Source organism: Sminthopsis crassicaudata, chromosome 3, assembly GCF_048593235.1.
Source record: "Sminthopsis crassicaudata isolate SCR6 chromosome 3, ASM4859323v1, whole genome shotgun sequence".
NCBI classification, from domain to species: domain Eukaryota; kingdom Metazoa; phylum Chordata; class Mammalia; order Dasyuromorphia; family Dasyuridae; genus Sminthopsis; species Sminthopsis crassicaudata.
The window spans coordinates 256,503,455-256,524,531 of NC_133619.1; the positions used below are offsets into that span (position 1 = coordinate 256,503,455).

Consider the following 21,077-nt stretch of genomic DNA (forward strand, 5'->3'; position numbering starts at 1 on the left):
ATTAAGACCCAGAGACAAGAAATAACTCGCCCAAGTTCATGTTGCTAAGAAATAGCAGAGCTGAAATTCAAAACCACTTACATCACGTCTGCTATTCTTTCTATATAATCACAGTTTCTAATAAAGAATTTTGCATTTTCAAGGAGGAAAATGACACATCAATTAATTAAAAAATATTATTCCTGTTCTCCCTAAAACTTTGCCAGAATGACTTAAATATAACCAAACCAGCATCTGTGAATAGAGGGGATTCTCAGGGAGTTGAAGAGGGAGTAATCGTTTATAACCTTAGGAATCCATGATGTTTTCAGAATGCAGGTACTTACTTGGATTATTATTGTAACTATTTCTCTGAATAAACTTATTTCTTTTGTTTCAGGCTTGTTCTATTGCATCTTGTTTTTCCTAGCACATTGTTTTGCAAATAGGGCTTAGGATGGAATTTCCATATGATAAGGCTTCTTATGTAACTCAGTTCCTTTTCTGTAACTTATCTTTTTAGAATTGCCTAAAGAAGTGTTGTTAAATTAATTAGAAATGGAGGCCACTAATTCATACATGAAGATCCCAGCAGCTGCATAATGACTTAGTTTTAAAATAGAATATTATTTATGTTTTATTGTATTTTTATTTATTTTATTAATTGTTTCTCTCATATTTTAATCTAGTTTGGGTGGAACTTGAGAGTTTTATGGATCACATGAAGCCTAGATCACTATGGCTTATAGCACCAAGGAGTTAAGTGATTTGTTTAGGATCACATAACTTGTAACTTGTAAATGTTTCAGAGATAGGCCTTGAAGCCAAGTCTTCCTTAAAGACTTCTCTTTATCCAGTTTGCTTTCCTGTTTCTCATCTTGCCATTGTAGGTGCTTAGTAAATTAAATAGCTCACAGGCCACATCCTCAAGTAGAATAAGAGTATCACAAGACATGATTGAGTTAACTTTTTTTTTTTTTTTTTTATTCATTTTTCCAAATTATCCCCTCCCTCCCTCCACTCCCTCCCCCCCCCCCCCCATGGCAGGTAATCCCATACATTTTACATGTGTTACAATATAACCTAGATACAATATATGTGTGTAAATACCATTTTCTTGTGCACATTAATTATTAGCTTCCGAAGGTATAAGTAACCTGGGTAGATAGACAGTAGTGCTAACAATTTACATTTGCTTCCCAGTGTTCCCTCTCTGGGTATAGTTATTTCTGTCCATCATTGATCAACCGGAAGTGAGTTGGATCTTCTTTATGTTGAAGGTTTCCACTTCCATCAGAAAACATCCTCATACAGTATTGTTGTTGAAGTGTATAGTGATCTTCTGGTTCTGCTCATTTCACTCAGCAACAGTTGATTTAAGTTTGAGTTAACTTTTTTGAGTTAAGGTACTTTTCCCAAAAGTTCATTGTTAATACATAGATAGGTATGTTAAAAAAAATTAGGTATAGCACCCTGCTAAAATAATTAGCACATTTTAAGCTAACCACTGAGTTCTGTGGTCTTCAGCTTTAGCAAGTTCACTTTAAACAAAAAGTGATTAGTTGAATCTCAGTCTCTCCAAGCCCCCAGGAATTAGAAAGGTTTTCTCATTTAGATAGTGATTGGGCACTTTGCCTAATTTTATATCTATTTTTAGCTAACTATTGGCCTCTTTATTGTTAAGGCAGAAATCAATTTAGGTTCAGAAATGCTTACTCTGTTGAAAAAACAAATTATATAGGATCTTTGGATAGACTTACATTGGGAAGGGACTTTAGAGAAAGAGCCAGATTTTAGCAAGAACTTCCCTTAGCCTAGGTCTTCTCTCTTGAGATGCTTGTGCCAGTGACCCTTCTTGACATCTGCCATAAGATTAGTCCTATTTATTTCCTCAAGAGTGTGATGGAATCTCGCAATTGTTCTAAACTCTTTAATAAATATTTTCTCAAATTGGTAATTTATGGATGACTCCTGGGGCACAGACAGGTTTCCTTCATAATCTGAACCAAGGACTCCTATCAAGGCTAAGGCCTGTGTTTGAACTTAATTGGACATCTTAATACTTTAAATTACAAAGGGTTGAGTAAATCAGTCACCTCACCTTTTCATTCTCCCCCTAGTTTTGATGCTTGCTGTCTCTCAGTCTACTGGAGTATGTTTGGCAAAGTCTATAGTCCGGAATTCTGAGTGGTTTCTTAGTGGCCTGAGGAGATTCTGCATTTGTCTTCCTTAAAAAAAAAAAAAAAAAAAAATTTAAATACTAAAGAGTCTTAGGAAGAACATGTATGGCACAACTTGTAAGTTATGTTGGTAACATATTTTTATCTTTCCAAAAGAATTTAAATTACTGTAAAGTATCCTTCAGTTGTGATCTAGAGATAGCTTCTGAGTCTCTTCCCAAGCTAGGAAGAAATAGAACTTCCAGATTCTTTAGTGACTTTTCCTCTTGATGACGCCTCTCAATCAATCTAAACTGTGTTGTAAGTTAAGCTTTTGCATAATAGCATTTACAAGCTAGGAAAAATAGATAATTTGCTAATAACAAATGACAAATATTAGCAAATATTAACACTTAACATTAACAAACAAGAAATTAATTAATAGGTAATAAGTAATAAGTTAAACATATTAAAAAATAAGCTTGTCATGCCAACACAAAACTACTAAATGTACAAGAGAGAAAAAAAAAAAACCACAGAAATATGCAGCAATTTTTAAAATGTGCACACCTGAATATGTTACTACATTCAAGGCATTATCATCTGATTTCAGAGTAACATATTCCCCAATTTTATCTGATATGTTGAGTCTGGTCATTGGTTGGACAACCCTTTGCTTTTCTGTTTTGATGGATCATAATCCTCACTAAGGGGAAGAGAACAAGTATTAAGTGCTGAAAATGCCAAGCATTAAGTAATATCTCATTTCATCTTTACAACCACCTTGGGAGGTAAATGTTGTAATCTCTATTTTACAATTGAGGAAGCCGAGACAGAAAAAGGTAAGGGACTTGGCTAGTGCTACAGTACTAATAAATCTGTGACATTGGGTTTAAATTCAGGCTTTCCTGACTTTGGGCTCAGCACTATATCCTCTGTGCCTTTTTCCACCTGAGCTTAAGAGGGCCCTAGCTGTCTAGAAGTGTTTTGTCCTGAGGCACAACATAAAAAATTTTCAAAAATATCTAAGCAACAGTTCAATGAAAGTTTTAAAATTTTATTTTCTGGTTCATATCTTGAGGATTTGGATTTGTAAACATATATATATATATATTTTTAATTCATATTTTTCTCTAGATTTGGATCCTCCCCATCTGCCATTTTGCATTTGTTCTGGCCCATTGTAAATCTATTAGTTTTTTCACAGTGTAATTTGGTTCCAAGGCCATCTTTACCATTTACTAGCTCTTGTGCAAATCACTTCACTATAGTTACTTTTCTTCATCTGATAATACTTGTGTTAATTTCTGGCATTGAAGATGAAAAATGAATAGTGCCTTGATTGTTTCAAGAAAAAAGTTTTATCAAATAATGTTACTCTGTTATGGTCTAATTAATTAGCTTGATGAAAAAGACTTTACTATTAAGATAGACATGATCTTCAGCATTTTTTTTTTTACATATGCATATGTATGTATTTATGTGTATAAATATATATATATAAAATATATATGCTTTTAAAAGCATATTTTGTGAAAAATTTTAGAATGGGGCAAGATAGAATATAAGTCTTAGAATAATCCATCTGCTTATTCATTCACAGATAAACAGCATTCTTTGAATAAAACATGTAGTAAGATTTTATTTTTGAGGACAACTAATCTTAATTTCACTAATTGTATATCATAATGGCAAAAACTTTTATTGTTTATTGTATATGAGTGGGTAAGTCATTTAGGTTCCTTGGTGTCTCAGGTCTTAAAAAGTTAATTTTAATAGCTAGAGCAGTTGACCCTGTTGATTAAAGTAGTTTCAGAGGTCTCATATATTCATTTTATAGGGCATTTTAGCAGTGAAAAATAAGCTCATAGGTTTTCCTTCTCAGTTTTAACACTAAATTAAGTATCAAGGTTGAATAATTTGGCATTTCTTTTTAAAAAGCTTAGTATGGACTGGGAAATCTTAGCTTTAATTTGAAGTTTGAGTAGTTAGTAACTGTTTGCAGTTACCCTTTTATGACTTAATAAATGTCAGAAATTGTCATTTCAAACTTCACTTTTAAGGTAAACCTGATGACTAGATTTTCAAGCTTATCTAAGCTAGTCTACAACAAGAAACATATAATCTGTAACTAGGTCCCTACCTTGAGCCTTTATTTTTTGATAAAATATGCCAGAACTTTCTCCATCAAGATGCTAGGATTGAGATAGAAACATTGGTATATAGAATCTCAGTCTAAATGTGTTGAATTTAAATTTATAAATAATTACCTCTCTGTTTTGGGAAGACATTTGTAAAGAATTTTATCAGCCATCTTAAATACATCTAAAATTTTAAATTATCCTTCATGTCAGATAAACATTGATGTCAATAAGGCTGGCCTAATAAAAAATCAGTTAAAGCACTGAGATTATATGAATTAATAAGTATACATATCTTAGTGATAAATAATTTCAAAAAACTTTTATGACTACATGGTCTCATGTTACAAAATTAGAAGTTAAAATTTTAATTACTTGGACATGAATTTTTTTGATAATTTAAAGCAAAATCATATTCAGGTTTTTAGGTAAATAATATTTTCACCCCCCAAAAAGGGTAACCTTTTCTTATTAGAAACATAATATAGCCTATAGTGCTAGATGATCAGTAAATTTCATATTTTCTTAAATTCTAATTTGTTCCTTATTTAATTTACCTTTTATTTTAAGGAAGATGAGGTTTTTCATTTATGTCCACCTAGCAATGTGTCACTATTTGGATAGAAAACCTTAAAAATATAGCCTACAAATATTTTTTTTTGTTTATTGATATTTATTGTTAATTTTTTTTTTTTTTTTTTTTTTTAGTTTATAAATGCTTCCAAACATTATGAAACTATCAAGTTTGATTTGGTGAAATATGTGCCTCCCCAAAGATCGGGGTCAGGAATGTTAGGCTCATAAAATGATTTGCTAAGACAACTGCAGGTGATGATGAAACTGAAAGCTAGGTACCACAATCTCCCACTGCTTGAGTTCTATAAATTGATAATTTTATATGGCCCTTAGATGATGATATAAATATTAAAATGGCCCTTGGCAGAAAAAAAAGTTTCCCCCTCCTGCTATAGTTGATACTTTTTGGCTAAATATATGATTCAAATATATTTATTAGTATACTGGTTACTAACTCTCAAAGAAAAAAAAAAGACACATTTTAAAGATTAATCTGCATTATTAGCATTTTTTCATCAGTGTTTAAAGTCTAGATAATGGGCAAAAAAATAAAGCTCTGATTACTAAGGTATAAATGTTCCCACTGAAAATTTGTAGAACTTGTTTAGCTGCCAAGTAGGACTTCTAATTATCGAAGTTGGCCTTTATTGCATTGTTTTTCTATACAAAACACCCTTATTTCCCCATCCTGATGGTAGTAGGCATCTTTCTCACTTAGAATTTTTGATCCTGAGCTGGTTTTAGCTGATTTCCTAGCTGATTTCCCCCATTTTGTTTAGATTATTGGAGATGTATCTAAAAGTGAAATGAGTCTTAATGACTCACTTTGGTGTGCATGTCTAATCATCCCTTAAGAATGGCAAAATGTTAACACTTAGCTAATATGACTGATGTTCCTTCAGAAAGTGAGTCCTTATGTACGAATCTGCTCTTGGACCTTATTTCTGCTCTGTACTCTTATTTCTTGTTTTCTGTGGGGAATTTGTGTGTGTGTGTGTGTGTGTGTGTGTGTGTGTGTGTGTGTGTGTGTGTGTATGTGTTTGTGTGTGTGTTTTTCTGAGGCAATTAGGGTTAAAGTGAATTGCCCAAGGTCACACAGCCAGGAAGTGTTCTGTGTCTGAGATCAAATTTGAACTCAGGTCCTCTTGACTTCAAGGCTAGTGCTCTATTCAGCACACCAATTAGCTACCCTTGTGTGTAGTTTTTTAAAAGTAGGATGAATAGATAGATAGGAACCTGCCCCAAAAGTTTTTTTTAATTGATTTTATTTTATTTTTTTTAGATATATGCACTTCATTTTAACAATTTTATAAAAGCTATTTAGAAGCTTTGCAAGAGAAACCTGGAATTCTAAGTGCATTATAAATTATTCTAATTTCTATTTTGTTTTTTATATATTCTTAATAACTTAAAACTTTCCTCGAAAGTAGGGCAGAGATCTGTGTCCAGAAAGAAGACTATGGGGACTGAATGTGGATCACAACATAATACTTTTGTCTTTTTTGTTATTTGCTTTTTTTTTTCTTTCTCACTTTTTTCCTTTTTGATCTGATTTTTCTTGTACAGCATGATAAATGTGGAAATATGTTTAGAAGAAATAGCACATATTTTGTCTATATTGGGTACTCTTTTGTCTAGGGGAGAGGGGTGGAGGGAAGGGAGGGAGAAAAATTTGGAACACAAGTTTTCCAATGGTGAATGTTGAAAACTATCTTTGCATATATTTTGAAAATAAAAGGCTATTATTAAAAAAAAAAAGAAAAAGAAAGTAGGGCAGGGATTACTTTTTGATTATGGTAATGTGAGCAATTACTTTTTTCACTGTTAAAATTAAGGTGAGACATCTTACAAAATTGTTATTATTAGAACAATTATGGTTGGTCCCATCTCACTATTACTTTGCATATTTTAAACTTTCAGCTAATAGGTCCAACCATGTCACCACTTCATTCAAGGTGTTTCAGTACTTTCCTGTTTCCTGTTGCCTCTAGGTTAAATGGAAATTCCTAACTCCCAATTAAAGTCCTTTACAACCTAGGTCTAATTTCTTTTTGCCACCTGATTTCACAGTATTTTATTTCTTTTATTCTTCAATCCAGATACATGGAGTTATTTGTTCTCTCCATACATGACTTTCATCTCCTTCCTTCATTATGCCTTCTGTGCCTGGATTTCTTTTCTCTCTAACTTAAGTACATTCTGCCCAGGTCCCTTCCTGAATCTCTTCTCTTACCTAACAACTTTAGTTAGTATTCCAGTTCTTCCTCCTACTTACTTTGTATTTCCTTATTGGTGTATATGTGTTTCATGCACTATAAACAAGTCCTTAAGGATGAAGGCTTGAATGTTTGGACTTTGGATCCCTCCATTGCCTAATACATTATATTTCATGATCGAAATGTTTGTTTTTAATTGAATTAAACCTTTTATGTAGTATTTAATTTTTTTTTTGTTTTTATTTTTGACAGGTGACAGTTAAAGGATTTAGTCCTTTAATTCAATTTGCCTATACAGCTGAGCTTATTTTGAATAAAGACAATGTGGATGATGTATACAAGTGTGTTGAATTTTTAGGCATGCATAACATTGAAGAATCCTGTTTTCAGTTCCTCAGACTTAAATTTTTGAACTCTACAACAGATCAGCAAGAATACCCAAACAAAAAATACTTTACATCACATTGTCAGAAAACCAATATTAAAATTTCATTATTGGATCAGGGGGATCCAGAAATAAATGAAGAAGAATTTTTAGAAAATGAACATGTTGAAACTCCTCACTTTAAACTTCATACATGTAAAGAAAATGTAAAAATATCACCTCCTCTTCAAGATAGTGCCAACCAAACATATAAATCATGCATAGAAAAGGAAGGTGTTCTTGGTTTGCCATCTTTAGGTCCAAAGTACAGGAAATTCCAGAAAGCTTTTGGAACAGACAGAGTTCATATTTTGGAATCCAGTGTTAAAGACAGTCAAACATCTACATTTGTTTCTGTTCAGCCAAATGAATTATCTGAAAGTGAAGATATAGAAACCCAAGATTGTACAGATTTACAGGTGATTTTAAAAGATGAAGACAGTCAAATAGAAATGGATGATGAAGAAGCAAAGGGGAAAAAAAATTCATGTCAGGATTCTGTGGCAAAAACAGAGGTGACACAAGTTACCCCAGATCCTCCTGTGACACCCCAAGGATTTTATTCTCTCTCCCTCTTGCACACATATGAACAATATGGTGATTTGAATCTTACAAGTATGCAAAATGTAACTATGTTAGCCGAAGACCCTTTGACTGGTACAGATATGACAGCTGATAAAACAGATACTGAAAATCAAGCTCTGCCTTTGAAATCTGCTTCAGGCCAAAGAGATGACAGACCTGTGTCAACAAATGATCGAAGCAGTGTGGAAAGGGAAGTGGCAGAGCACCTAGCAAAAGGTTTCTGGAATGACCTTTGTAATACGGATACTAATTGTCAAATTCAGCTTTCACCTGCTGTAGAAAAAGATTGTTCAGAACATGTATTTTCACAAAAAAGATCAGAATGTCCCTGGTTAGGTATCAGAATCAGTGAGAGTCCTGAACAGTGTCAAAGAACTTTTACTACATTGAATTCTGTGAGCTGCCCATTTATAAATACTCTTAGTACTGAAGAATGTACAAATAATTTGGAAATAGAAAGTGATGATTTTGTTCCAGAACCGCAGCAAGAGCCTTGCCCATATGCATGTGTGATTAGCTTGGAAGATGATTCTGAAACAGATACAGAAGGGGACAGTGAATCTTACTCAGCCAGAGAACAAGACTGTGAGGTAAGGAGGAGATTTACCTACATATGTATATGGGAAACTATCTGCAAGCCTTTTCTGAAATGTTTATGTGCGAGTCCTTCATAAAGTAATAAAGTTCTAATTATCATATATTCATTCAGCCAAACAGTGGGCAAGCAAAAATTTTCAAACATGGCATAGAATCTCAAGAAGAAAAACTTTAATGATAATCAGAAATGTGTTTACCTTCAAAAAAGTGTACATAATAATTGTCTTCATTGGTTTCTTGATTTAAGGTTCCTTTAAGGTTATTGATTGTTTTGTTGTATTTCTTTTCATTTTATCAGGACAGGTGGTAGTAAGACTATTATACCATCATTTTGGTTTAGATTTTAAGTCATCTTGCTTAGCCTTCATCAAATGGTTGAATGATAATAGTGAGATACCTAAATTGTCCATGACTAGTTGTATGAGAGAAAAAATGGTCTTTCTAGCATAACATTTTGCTGAACATATTATGTATATTTTTTATTTCACAATTTTATATCCCTAATTTTTATAAGCATTTCAGCAACTAGTTTTATTAACACTTTATTTCTTTATCACTTTATCATCAATTGATATAGCTAGAATGACATTGTTCTATATTTTCATGTGTGGTAAATCAATATACATGTGATAATAGGTGTTTGCACATCAACTTTACTACCATTGATAATATAAGTTTGAAAGTAACTATTTTTGGGTTGGATGTGGGGAACAACAGGTAAGTAGCACAGTGGATAGAGTATTGGGCCTGGAATAGGAAAGACCTGAGTTCAAATCTGTTCTAAACACTTACTAATGTCACCCTGGGCAGTCACTTAACCATCTTTGATTTGGTTTCCTCATTTGTAAAAAGAATAGAAAAAGAAATGGCAAATCATTTCAGTATGTTTACCAAGAAAATCTGATACCTTTGCCAGATCTGATACCACTTATCTGAACTGGATGTTTTCACTGACTTTCCCTGTTGTCTGCAATGCTCTTCCACCTTGTCTAAAATTACACATTCTAAAGTCATATCCAAATCTAAAATCCTACATTCTACAGAAAGCCTTTTCTAATCCCTTTTAAATTCTAGTGACTTCCCTCTGTTGATTGTTTTGTTTATTCTGTGTATAGCATGTATATATATTGTTGTTCGCATGTTGCCTTCTCCATTAGATTGGGTTTTGTGTTTCTTTGTGTACCTACCACTTAACTTTGTGCCTGGCATGCAGTATGAACTTAAAATATATGTTTATCAACTGATAACATTCTATTCCGAATTCTCTGTCTTTCTGCTATAATTGTATTTCTTGTAAATATATATATATATATATAAAATTAGATTTTGTTTTCTAATCCAGTCTGCTGTTTTCTTCCATTTTATGGATAAGTCTAGCCCATTCACATTCACAGTTATGATTGCTAATTGTGTTTTTTCCTTCTATCTTATTCTCTTACTTTTCTCTCCTTTCCCTTCTTTAAGGATTTGTTTTGCTTCTGACTTTCTCTCAATATTACCTCCTTTTTATTCTTTTCCTTTAAGTTGATTCCTTTTTCATCTGTTTCTCTCTTAGATGAAATGTATTTATGTACACAATTATGTGTATATGTATAGGTATTTTTTCTCCCTTTGAGCAGTTCAGAGGAGAGTGAGAGTCAAATGTCAGTTGTTCCCCACCATACCCTCCCTCCTTCTTGTATACTTTGTGTATTGTATTTGTATATTCCATTTATGTTTGATAATTTTCCCCACTCTTCTTTCTTCTCCCATTTTATTCCTCTTCCTTACCCTTTCCATTTTTCCTTTAAGATCATTAAATCAGGGGCAACTAGGAGGAGGAGTGGATAGAGCACCAACCCTAAAGTCAGGAAGACCTGAGTTCAAATGTGATCTCAGACATTTAACACTTCCTAGCTGGGTGACCCTGGACAAGTCACTTAACTCCAATTACCTCAGGAAAAAAAAATTAAAACATAAAAGAATCACTATGAGGCCTTTTGTCAAATTTGCCTCCCTCTGTAACCTGTGATGTTGATAGAGTTTTGAAAGGCTATCTCTGTTATCTCTCTGTGTAATGTTTATTTTCTTATGCTTCTCTTGGCTTTTGAATTTTTATATCCATTATTCTGCTCATCTTTTATCTTTTTATCAAAAATGTTTGGAAATCCTGTTTCATTAAAGGTCTGTTGTTTTTTTTTTTTTTTTCCTCCTATAGAAATATACTCAGTTTCACTGGCTAAGTTATTGTTTGTATAAGCATTGCTCTTTTTCTTTCTGGAATATCGTCCTCTGGACTTTGTGCTTCTTGATGATGTTGGCTATTAAATCTTGTATTATCCTGTCTCTTTGGTACTTGAATTCTTTCTTTCTGGCCACTTGCAATATTTTTTTTTCCTTTGGTCTAGGGGTTCTGTGTTTGGGTTCTGTGTTTTCCTACGAGTTTCATTTTGGGATTCTTTCAGGAGTTGTCCTGGATTTAAAAATTTTTTTCTTTTCCCTGGGTTCTAAGAGCTCTGGGCAGATTTCTGTTTTTATATAACATTAGTGTTATTTAGTTGCTCATTTTTGGTCATGACTTTTAGATAGTCTTATGATTTTGCCTTTCCTTGATCTGTTTTATAAGTCAGTTTTTGCTGTGAAATACATTACATTTTCTTTTTCTTTTTTTCTTCAGTCTTTTAATTTGTTTTAATGTTTGTTGATGTCTCTTTGAGTCATTAGCTTCTATTTGATCACTTCTGATTTTCAAGGAATTATTTTCTTGGGTAAATTTTTGTATTTCTTGTTCCAAGTAGTTGATTTTCTTTTTATACTTTCCATAGCTCTCATTTTATTTTAAAAATAATTTTTAGTTATTTTTTTCCCCACATTTTGCCTTAACTCTTCCATGGATTCTAGTTGGACTTTTTCTTAGAGGCTATTCCTGTAACATTCTCTTCTTCTGAATTTGTATCTTGCATCCCTGTTAATAGCTCTTTATGGTAGGTTTCTTTTCTTTTTTTTCCTTGTTTACTTTCAGCTTACTTATTAGTTTTGATACTAGAATAAAAATTCAGATTTTTCAAAAAAATTTTCATTTAGTCTGATGGTAGAACTAAAGTGAACAATGTATCCAATTTCTACCCTCCTTCCAATAACAGAATCCAAGAAGATAAATGTTAATTTGTTAGTGCTGGCCTTTGTGAACTTCTTTGTGTGGGACAAAGGTTGGGAGGTAGTATGTCTGCCCTCTACTTATGTCCTTTTTTGTTCTTCTGTTTCCACAGCTTTTGAATTGGAGCTTGTAAGCTTTTAATGATCCCAAAGTAATATACCCTCCTGCAAATCCCTGATCTAGCTTTTAGGTTCATCAGCTTGTATGTAGCTGAGCATTTCAGTAGACTATTGCTAATCTCAGCCACTATTAAGGAGGCTCTGCAAGTCACCAAACCACAGGCTCCCATTTGATCTGGGCCTCCTGCCCTTATTAGGATGTACACCCTGAGCTGAAGGCTAGATCAAATCTATGTTCTGCCTTTTGGTTCAGAATTACAGTTACTTTTTGCTTCCAGGACTTGTTCCTTGCTCAGTATATAACAAGTACTGGCTAGAACCTCCCCTGTAATGTAGATTTCCTGTTTCCATCCCATCTGATCTACTCAGCTATAGTTATCTTTCAGTCCTTGGTCCTTGGAATGTTTCTCATTATGGTGCACTTCTGGGCAGACCCTATCTTTAGTACTGGCCAAATTATCTTCATAAGTCTCCTGGCTAGAAAATTACTAACCATAACTTTTTCTTGAATTTCTCAATCAGATTTTGTTCTGGAGCATTTTCTAGGTCTTTCTGGGTGAGGTTTGGTGGGTGAGATAGGTTGTACTTCTTCCTACTACTTTCACATCTTGACTACACCCCTCTCCCGTTCATTTGTGAATTAAATAAGGGAAGATTTCTTCTCTCTCCTACCCAGAAAACCATCCTTGGAACAAAGAATTTTCTGGAGAGGAAAATAAACAATTTTACAAAACTAATAAACACATCGACTGAGCCTTAATATAGCACATGCAATCTTCTCTAAGGCAGATTAGAACTTTGACTGAAATTTTTGGTTGCTATTACTTGAAAAAGTACAGGAATTGGATCTGATGTTCAATATCAGTTCTATAATTGCACTAAATGATTTTTTAAATGGAATTTTTATTTATAATATCTAATTTAATTTCCAGAATATTCTGTTGTTGGTTTTTTTTTTTTTTTTAATAAATCACTGTTAATTCTGTCTGGTTTAGGTTAAACTGCCATTCAATGCACAAAGAATCATTTCACTTTCTCGAAATGATTTTCAATCCATGCTGAAAATGCATAAGTTGACTCCGGAACAGCTGGATTGTATACATGATATTCGAAGACGAAGTAAAAATAGAATTGCTGCACAACGTTGTCGTAAAAGAAAACTTGACTGCATTCAGAATCTTGAGTTAGAAATTGAGAAATTGGTAAGTAAATATTATTTACTATTTTAAATTTAATTATTTTTTTTTGAATTACTGTATTGATTCCAAAGCCAAATAGATGTAAATAATCCAATTCAGTCTTCTGTTTTGCAAAGTATAAATATTATTGGCTTTTTAAAAAGGGAAAGGAAGGGAACAAACATCTATTTAGAGTCTGTTATGTATTCGGCATTATATTAAATGCTTTACAAATATTTCATTTGATCCTCACAACAACTCTGAAGTAGGTGCTATTATTATCTCCAATTTACAGTTGAAGAAAAGAGAATCACAGCTAGAAAGTATGTGAGGCTGGTTTTGAATTTAGATCTTCCTTTATTCCAGGCCTATAGGTCTAAAATAAAATTTAGTACATCTTTTGAAAATTTCTTGGATTAAAAATATAAAATATAAGATTGAAAAGATAAGTGGGTACCAGGTTATTAAAAGCTTTAAATGCCCGAGAAATTTGTGTTCCTGGAGGTAATAGGAAGTCAGTGGAGCACTGAATGACATGGACAGATGTACATGTTAGAAAATCTTTTGGACAGCTATGTGCAGAATTGATTAAACTGTGGAAATACAGAGACCAGTAAGAAGCCTAAGGAGTATTCTGAGTGAGAGCTGATGGACAACCTGAACTAGAATTGTGGTTATATCAGTTTACAGAAGAGAATTATATGAGAGTTTTTATCAAGTCACAAGATTTGTCAATTGATTTGATATGTTGGGTGGCAGAAATAAAGATGACACCAAAGTTGGGAGGTTGGGTGATTGGGAAGAAGATGGTGCTCTCACCTATATTAGGGAGTTCAGAAGTAGGTGGAGAATTGGGGGAAGAGTTCTCCTTTGAACATGTTGAGTTTATCATGTCTTTGGAACATCAGTTTGAATTGAACAAGAGGGAGTCAGAAACAGTGACTAAAGGTCAAGAGAGAGTTTATTGCTGGGAATCAGTTTCATAAAAATGACTTTTCAGCCCATCAGAGTTAATGAAGTCCTCAGATGAAAATGGTATATAAAGAAAAGAGAAGAAAGCCCAGAACTAAGGCCCAAGATAAGAATTAAAGAAGTGTTTTAGACAACTTTTGCTGGCTTTTCTAGGTGTATCAACAACAGTTAGGAAATAGTAAATTTGAGATATCTTTATTTTGCCATATCAACCTTCTTTTACATTTAATAGACTAAGTCTACTTGGTCAATTGGAGTCCTTTCTTTGGCTTTAATATTCAGAAGCATTGTGGCCCCAGGGTTGTAGGCTACCATATCAACTTGCTCTTCATCACACTTCATTTCAACACTGTTATTATATCCATTATCCAAAAAATTTGACAATTCCTTTACTCTAATCTCCAAAATCCTCCCATTGATCTTTTCTACTTTTTTTTTTTTTTAAAGGCATATTCTTGTTAATCAGAGCTGCTCTGGTCTCCTGTCCTAATCTGGTCTCACTTCAATCTTCTCACAATTATTTTTATCATTTATTTGTTTTTGACTGGATCCATAATATGTGTGTAGAATCTCTTGATGAGAAAGTCCCTTTGCTAGTGCAGTTTGGCACCTAGTCTACAACTTTTATTCTTCCCCTCCCCCTCAATAGTATATTACTTTCCAGATAAATATAAAGACAGTTTTCAATATTCATTTTTGTAAGACTTTGTATTTCAAATTTTTCTCCCTCTCTTTCTTACTTCTCCCTCCTCAAGATAGCAAGCAATGTGATGCAGTTTAAATATGTGCAACTTTCATTCTTAAAAGCGTCTCCTGGAGCACTGAAGTTAAGTGGGTTGCCTACAGTAATGCAGTTTGTATATTTTTAATGTCATTTTTATTTTGCTTTCACTTGTCACTTGTAACAAAAATTGTAAAAGAATGAGAAGACTTATAAAAATATTTTCCCCAAAAAATTATAAAAAACAATTTTTATCCTTTGTTTTTTACAATTTTGAGTTCTAAATTTTCTTCACTCTTCTGTTATCCCTCATAGATAAGGCAAGCACTTTAATAAAGGGTATCTATATACAGCCATGCAAAACCTTTCCACATTAGTTATTTTATAAAACAATTCTTATATCTTTATAAAAGAAAATCCAGCCAAATTAATTCCAAGAAAAATAAAAAGGTAAAAAACAAAACAAAACAAAAAAACTATGCTTCAATCTTCATTCAGATTCCATCAGTTCTTTCTCTGAAGACGGATGGTATTTTTCATAAATCCTTCAGAATTGCCTTGGATCTTACTTTTGCTGAGAATAGCTAAATCATTCACAGTTAATCGCAGCACAATATTGCTGTTGCAAAGTGAAAGTGAGTAAGTATCAGGAGAATATTGTATCACTTCATATGAAATCTTTCCAGGTTTTTCTGAAAGCATCCTACTCATTATTTCTTATATTACAAAAATATTTTATTGCATCTTAAAACACAAGTTCAAGGCATTTCCAAATTGTTGGACATCCCCTCAATTTCCAGTTCTTTGCCACCAAAAACTGCTGTAAAATATTTTTATATGTATTGGCCCTTTTCTTTTCCTTTTTTTTTTTTTTTTTTTTTTTTTTTTAACAAAAACAAAACTTTAAAAAAAAAAAGATTCTTTGGGATACAGATCTAATTGAGGTATTGCTAGGTCAAAAAAGTGGCATGTATTTGGTTTTTTCATAATTATTGGTTCATTTCACCCCACTACTTTGTTCCAAATTTTCCCACCTTACGTCCAACATTTGTAATTTTCCTTTTCTGTTATATTAGGCAATCTGCTAGGTATGAGGTTACTGTAATTTGTATTTCTCTAATCAAGAGTCCCTTAGAGCATTTTTTTCACTATAGACAGCTTTGATTTTTTTTTTCTTCTTCTGAAAACTTCCTGTTCATACGCTTTGGCCATTTATTAATTGGGGAATGACTTATATAATCTTACACATTTGATTTGGTTGATTATATATTTGAGCAATAAGATAAGAAAAACTTGTAAAAAAAAATTTCACAGCCTTCTGCTTTTCTTCTAATCTTGGCTATATTTTGTTTGTGTACAAATTTGTGAATTTAATGTAATTAAAATTATCTATTTTACATTTCATAATTTTCTCTATCTCTTGTTTGGTCATAAATTCTTTAGTTTTCCATAGATCTTATAGGTAAACTATCCTATACTCCTTTAATTTGCTTGTGGTATCACCATTTATTTTTAAATCATGTACCCATTTTGACCTTATCTTGGTATATAGTATGAGATATTGGTTTATACCTTTTGTTGCTGTTCTACTTTCTGGCAAATTGCTTTTCAGTTTTTCCAGTAGTTTTTGTGAAATTGTGAGTTCTCATCCCCCAAACTGGGGTCTTTGGATATTAAATACTAGATTATAATGGTCTTTTACTAGTGTGTCTTATATACCTAATCTATTCCACTGATCCATCATTCTATTCAGATTATTTTGATGATTACCAATTTGTAATGCAGTTTAAGAATTTGGTACAAATAGGCTACCTTACTTCATGTTTTCCTCCCCATTAATTCCCTGTTTGTATGTGTATGTATGTGTGTGTATTTTTTGGGGAGAGGCAATTGGAGTTAAATATGACTTGTCTAGGATCATACAGCTAGTAAATGTTAAATTTCTGAGACTAGATTTGAACTCAGGTCCTCCTGACTTCAAAATCGGTGGTCTAGCTAATACATCACCTAGCTCCAATTCTTTTGATATCCTTGATCTTTTGTTCTTCCAAATGAATTTTGTTATTATTTTTTCTAGCTCTTTAAAATAATTTTTTGGTAGATTGGCATGTTACTGAATATCTTATTTTGGTAGAATTGTCATTTTTATTATATTGGCTTGCTTTACCCTTGAGTAATTGCTATTTTTCAAGTTGTTTAGATCTGACTTTTTTTGTGTGAAAAGTGTTTTGTAATTGTGTTCATGAAGTTCTTGGGTTTGTTTTAGCAAATAGACTCCTAAGAATTATATATTGTCTACAGTTATTTTAAATGGAATTTCTCTTTCTGTCCTCTTGCTACTAGACTTTATTGATAATATATAGAAATACTAATTATTTGTGTGTGTTTATTTTATACACTGCAACTTTGCTGTTTGTTCACCATTTCAACTAGTATTTTAGTTAATTCTCTAAGTATACTATTATATCATCTGCAAAGAGTGATAGTTTTGTTTACTTATTGCTTTATTCTAATGCTTTTAATTTCTTTTTCTACCTTTATTCTTATCCCTAGCAAAGTATTAAACAATAGTGGTGATAACTGACTTCCTTCTTTCATCTTTGTTATTATTGAGAAAGCTTCTATCTTATCCCCATTTAGTAATACTTGATGTTGTATTTAAATAGATAGTACTTACCTTTTAAGGAAAGCTCTATTCATTCCTGTATTTTCTAGAGTTGTTAATAGGAATGATTGTTATATTTTGTCACAAGTTTTTTCTTTACCTGTTGAAATAATCATATGATTTTTGTTGGATTTGTCATTGATATGGTAAATTATACTGCTTGTTTTCCTAATATTTAACCAGCTGTGCATTCCTGGTATAAATCCCACCTATCATAGTATGTAATCCTTATCATATATTGCTATAACATACTCACTAGTATTCTCTCTCCTGTCCTTTTTCTCCCTCCCTCTCCCTCTCCTCTCTCTCTCTCTCTCTCTCTCTCTCTCTCTCTCTCTCTCTCTCTCTCTCTCTCTCTCTGTCTCTGCCTCTCTCTCTCTCTCTGCCTGCCTCTCTCTCTCTCTCTCTCTCTTTCTCTCTGCCTCTCTCTCTCTCTCTGCCTCTGCCTCTCTCTCTCTGCCTCTGCCCCTCTCTCTCTCTGCCTCTGCCCCCCCCCCCTTCTCTCTCTCTCTCTCTCTCTCTCTCTCTCTCTCTCTCTCTCTCTGTCTCTCTGTCTCTCTCTGCCTCTCTGTCTCTCTTTCTTTTGAGACAATGAATTGAGGAGTTCCTCTTCCCCTGTGGCTGGAAGCTCTGCTGGTATTCCTCCTTTCTCTGGGACTGAACTCCAGATCCTCATATGGACAGTACAACATAATCCTCCACTCTGTGCTGCCTAAAGGTCCCCTGTAATCTCTTTCTAACCAGCTGTCCAACCTTCTTAGTGTCTATGGGCAGTAAGTTCCAGCAGTACAGATTCAGTTTTCCCCAAGTCCTAGTACCGTCTAGTACCAAGGCTCAGGACCTTTTTGCTGGCTTGTATGACTTTATTGGAACAGAGGAAACCACCTTAGCATGTTTCTTTGGCTACTTTACTTTTCTTATTTAGGTATTCTTTAGGAGAAAAAAAATCACATAGCTTTTTTAGATCAGATTTTACTCCTAGGATTAATATCTGCAATGTCAACTTATTTTACTTGTTAATTTAGCATATTAGTTTAGACTTTCTATATTCCTCCCATTGGGTATAGCTCTGGCTCATCTATCTCCCCTATGCCAGAATGCAAGCTTTCTAAGTTTGACTTATCTTTTCTCCTGGTATTTCTCTTTGGTTTTGGTTTTTGTTTTTTTCCCTTTTTTTATCCTTAGTGTTTTGTGCAATGTTTAGCGCACAGGAAAGGCTTCTTTGTAGAGAACCATAGACAGTGGGGGAACTCTCAGTGAGGTTTAAGACCCTTCAGCTCAGAGGGAACCTACTGACGATTACTGATTTGGCTCTAATTTTCCCTTTGGGCATCTCAGCCTTCCTGAGAAGTGGGGGGAGAGTAGGGAGGGAGGGGCTTGACAACCTGTGTTCAACTTGACAGAGAGCTACTTACAGTAAGAGAAACATTTGTATTTTAATAGCAGGGTGCTTATAGCACATGCTCAGTGTGCTGTGGTGATGTAATGGTACTAAGGGGCTGAGAAGACTTGAAATAAATGGGTTCCATCTTTGACCATCCTCGTAGATCCCTGCCTTCAACACTTCTCCACTAAGACCAAGGACTTAGGCTGGTCCCAAGATCCTCCAGAGAGCTAGTCCAAACGGTATATTTTGGCCCTCTAGCATGGGGGCTCTAGAAAGCATAGTACATTTTGGCACCCAAACTTAGGGGCTCTAGAAAGCACACTAATACTTTTAAACTAATTTTTTTATTCTTTTGTCCAGTTTTATTTTAGGATAATTTCTCCTCTTAGTAGATTTTTTTGTGCACAATGTTTATTGACTTCACTTCTTCCATCTGATGTCAGTGTTAGCTCTGAGAGTAATCTGTTTGCTTTCATTTTCATTCATCATCAGTCCACCTTAATATACCAGCTCTATGAATGTTTAAATCAGCATTTATAGTAGTAGAAGTAGGGAGGCGTCCATTCTTTGTACTTTTATTCCAAACACTTAGAACAGGGTATATAGTGAATGACTGCTTGATCATCTAATTAAACCTAAGTGTTTGGAATAAAAGTACAAAGAATGGAATTATCCATTATTCAAGTGTAACACTGAGGTAACAAACTTGGGAGGCTTGAAGGATGATGAAACTTTTGGTAGATATGTGTAGAAGAGAGGAAAATTTTAGGAAAAAGATAATAAATTCAGTTTTGACCATATTGAGTCTAAGATGTCTCTGGGACATGTAGTTAAGAGTTTTTCATTAGACAAACGATAATGTGGAATTGAAGCTCAAGGAAGAGACTAAAGCAAGATTTTTTTTTTTTCTAGTCATGTTTGGTGGCTTATAAGATTGGAAGAAGTGAATGGTGGGAGTAATCCTCTTCTGACTTGGCAAAAAAAAAAAATCTTTGGAGCTATGACAAAGGCTATTAAAATAGTTAACTCTTGGGTTGCAGTTTGAGAGGGAAAAAAAATGAAGTCAGAGTCAGGGTAGTAGCCTATGGAATACTGAGGAAGTAGTGGTTTCAATGAGGGCAAAGAATAGGTTTTGGAAGGATTTGATTGCCCATTTTCCCTCCTTCCTCCCACTCCCAAGTCCACCGATTCCATTCATAAACTTACCTACTCTACCTTCCCTTTTTCCAGAATTGGAATTTCTTTTGTATTCCTTTTCCCTTTGACAAGGCTAACCTTTCAGTTTAGTTGCCAATACCTTTTTTTTTTTTTTTAATCTCTGCCCCCTGGAATTGGGACCAAAGTTCCTATTTACCACTGCTTCCCTCTAAATCCCAACTCAAAAGGGTTTGAGAAGGAAGAATGGATGTACAAGTGTTTTTATCCTAAGAGCTCAGCTTAAATTCAGTTTCCATTCCATTAAACCCTATATCCCACCTTGGAGTATGAGGCTAGACAGCTTACCTCCATTTCCCCCTCCACACATATGCCTTCCTTCCCAATTGCAAGATAGACTTTTACACCTTTTTACCTTTTACCCCATCAAGATTAGTCCTAGGGATAGAGAACAGACTTTTTATTGTGAGTAAGGAGCCCAACCCTAGGCCATCATTTTTCTCTCCTGTTCTCTCTATACTCTCTGCAATAGTCTAAATGTCAGCTGAAAAGGGAGCTGGAGCTTAGGGAATTAGGCAGTAGTTGAGAAGTAACCTGATTCATATGTTCCCTTGCTGCCCAGGAGATCTAGAGAGAAAGGAGTAGAGAGGTGGAGGTTGATAATTCTATTAATTCCACTGATCTGGGCGGCATGTGCTGGTTTTCCTTGTATTATTTGCCTTTGGAATGCATGTTTTGTTCATCAGCCTTCCTCATCTTTCATTTCAGAATGCTATCCTCTATCCCTAAGAATTAGTTTCATCTTCCCTCTGTTCATATTATATCTTTGAAAACTTTTTTTTTTATTTTGTATTTTTAACAGTTCTAATATTCTGTGGCTGCCAGACACTCAGCTATGCAGGTTTATGGGATTCCTATGTTCACCTGCTTTCAACTCCTTCCCCATCTAACTTTCTCATCCTCCTCAAATCTTTACAAGGGCTTGGGGAGAGGTAGATATCATACATATTTATGCTGTGAAAGTCCCCTTGACTTTTTTCCCCAAGGCCGCCTACCTCTTATGTAGT

General features: G+C 33.8%; 1 protein-coding gene across 2 annotated transcripts in view; it reads left to right on the forward strand.

The window, feature by feature from the left end:
- LOC141561210 (transcription regulator protein BACH1-like) overlaps positions 1–21,077 on the forward strand; it is a 39,135-nt gene that overhangs the window by 10,747 nt on the left and 7,311 nt on the right. The window contains exons 1-3 of one of the 2 annotated variants that reach the window (XM_074300517.1): positions 216–318; positions 7,324–8,670; positions 12,928–13,134. In XM_074300517.1, the coding sequence (XP_074156618.1) occupies positions 313–318; positions 7,324–8,670; positions 12,928–13,134 (1,560 nt within the window). In that variant the 5' untranslated portion in view covers positions 216–312. Of the gene's footprint in view, positions 1–215; positions 319–7,323; positions 8,671–12,927; positions 13,135–21,077 lie in introns of those variants that run through there. The other variant, XM_074300515.1, reaches the window with a different exon arrangement.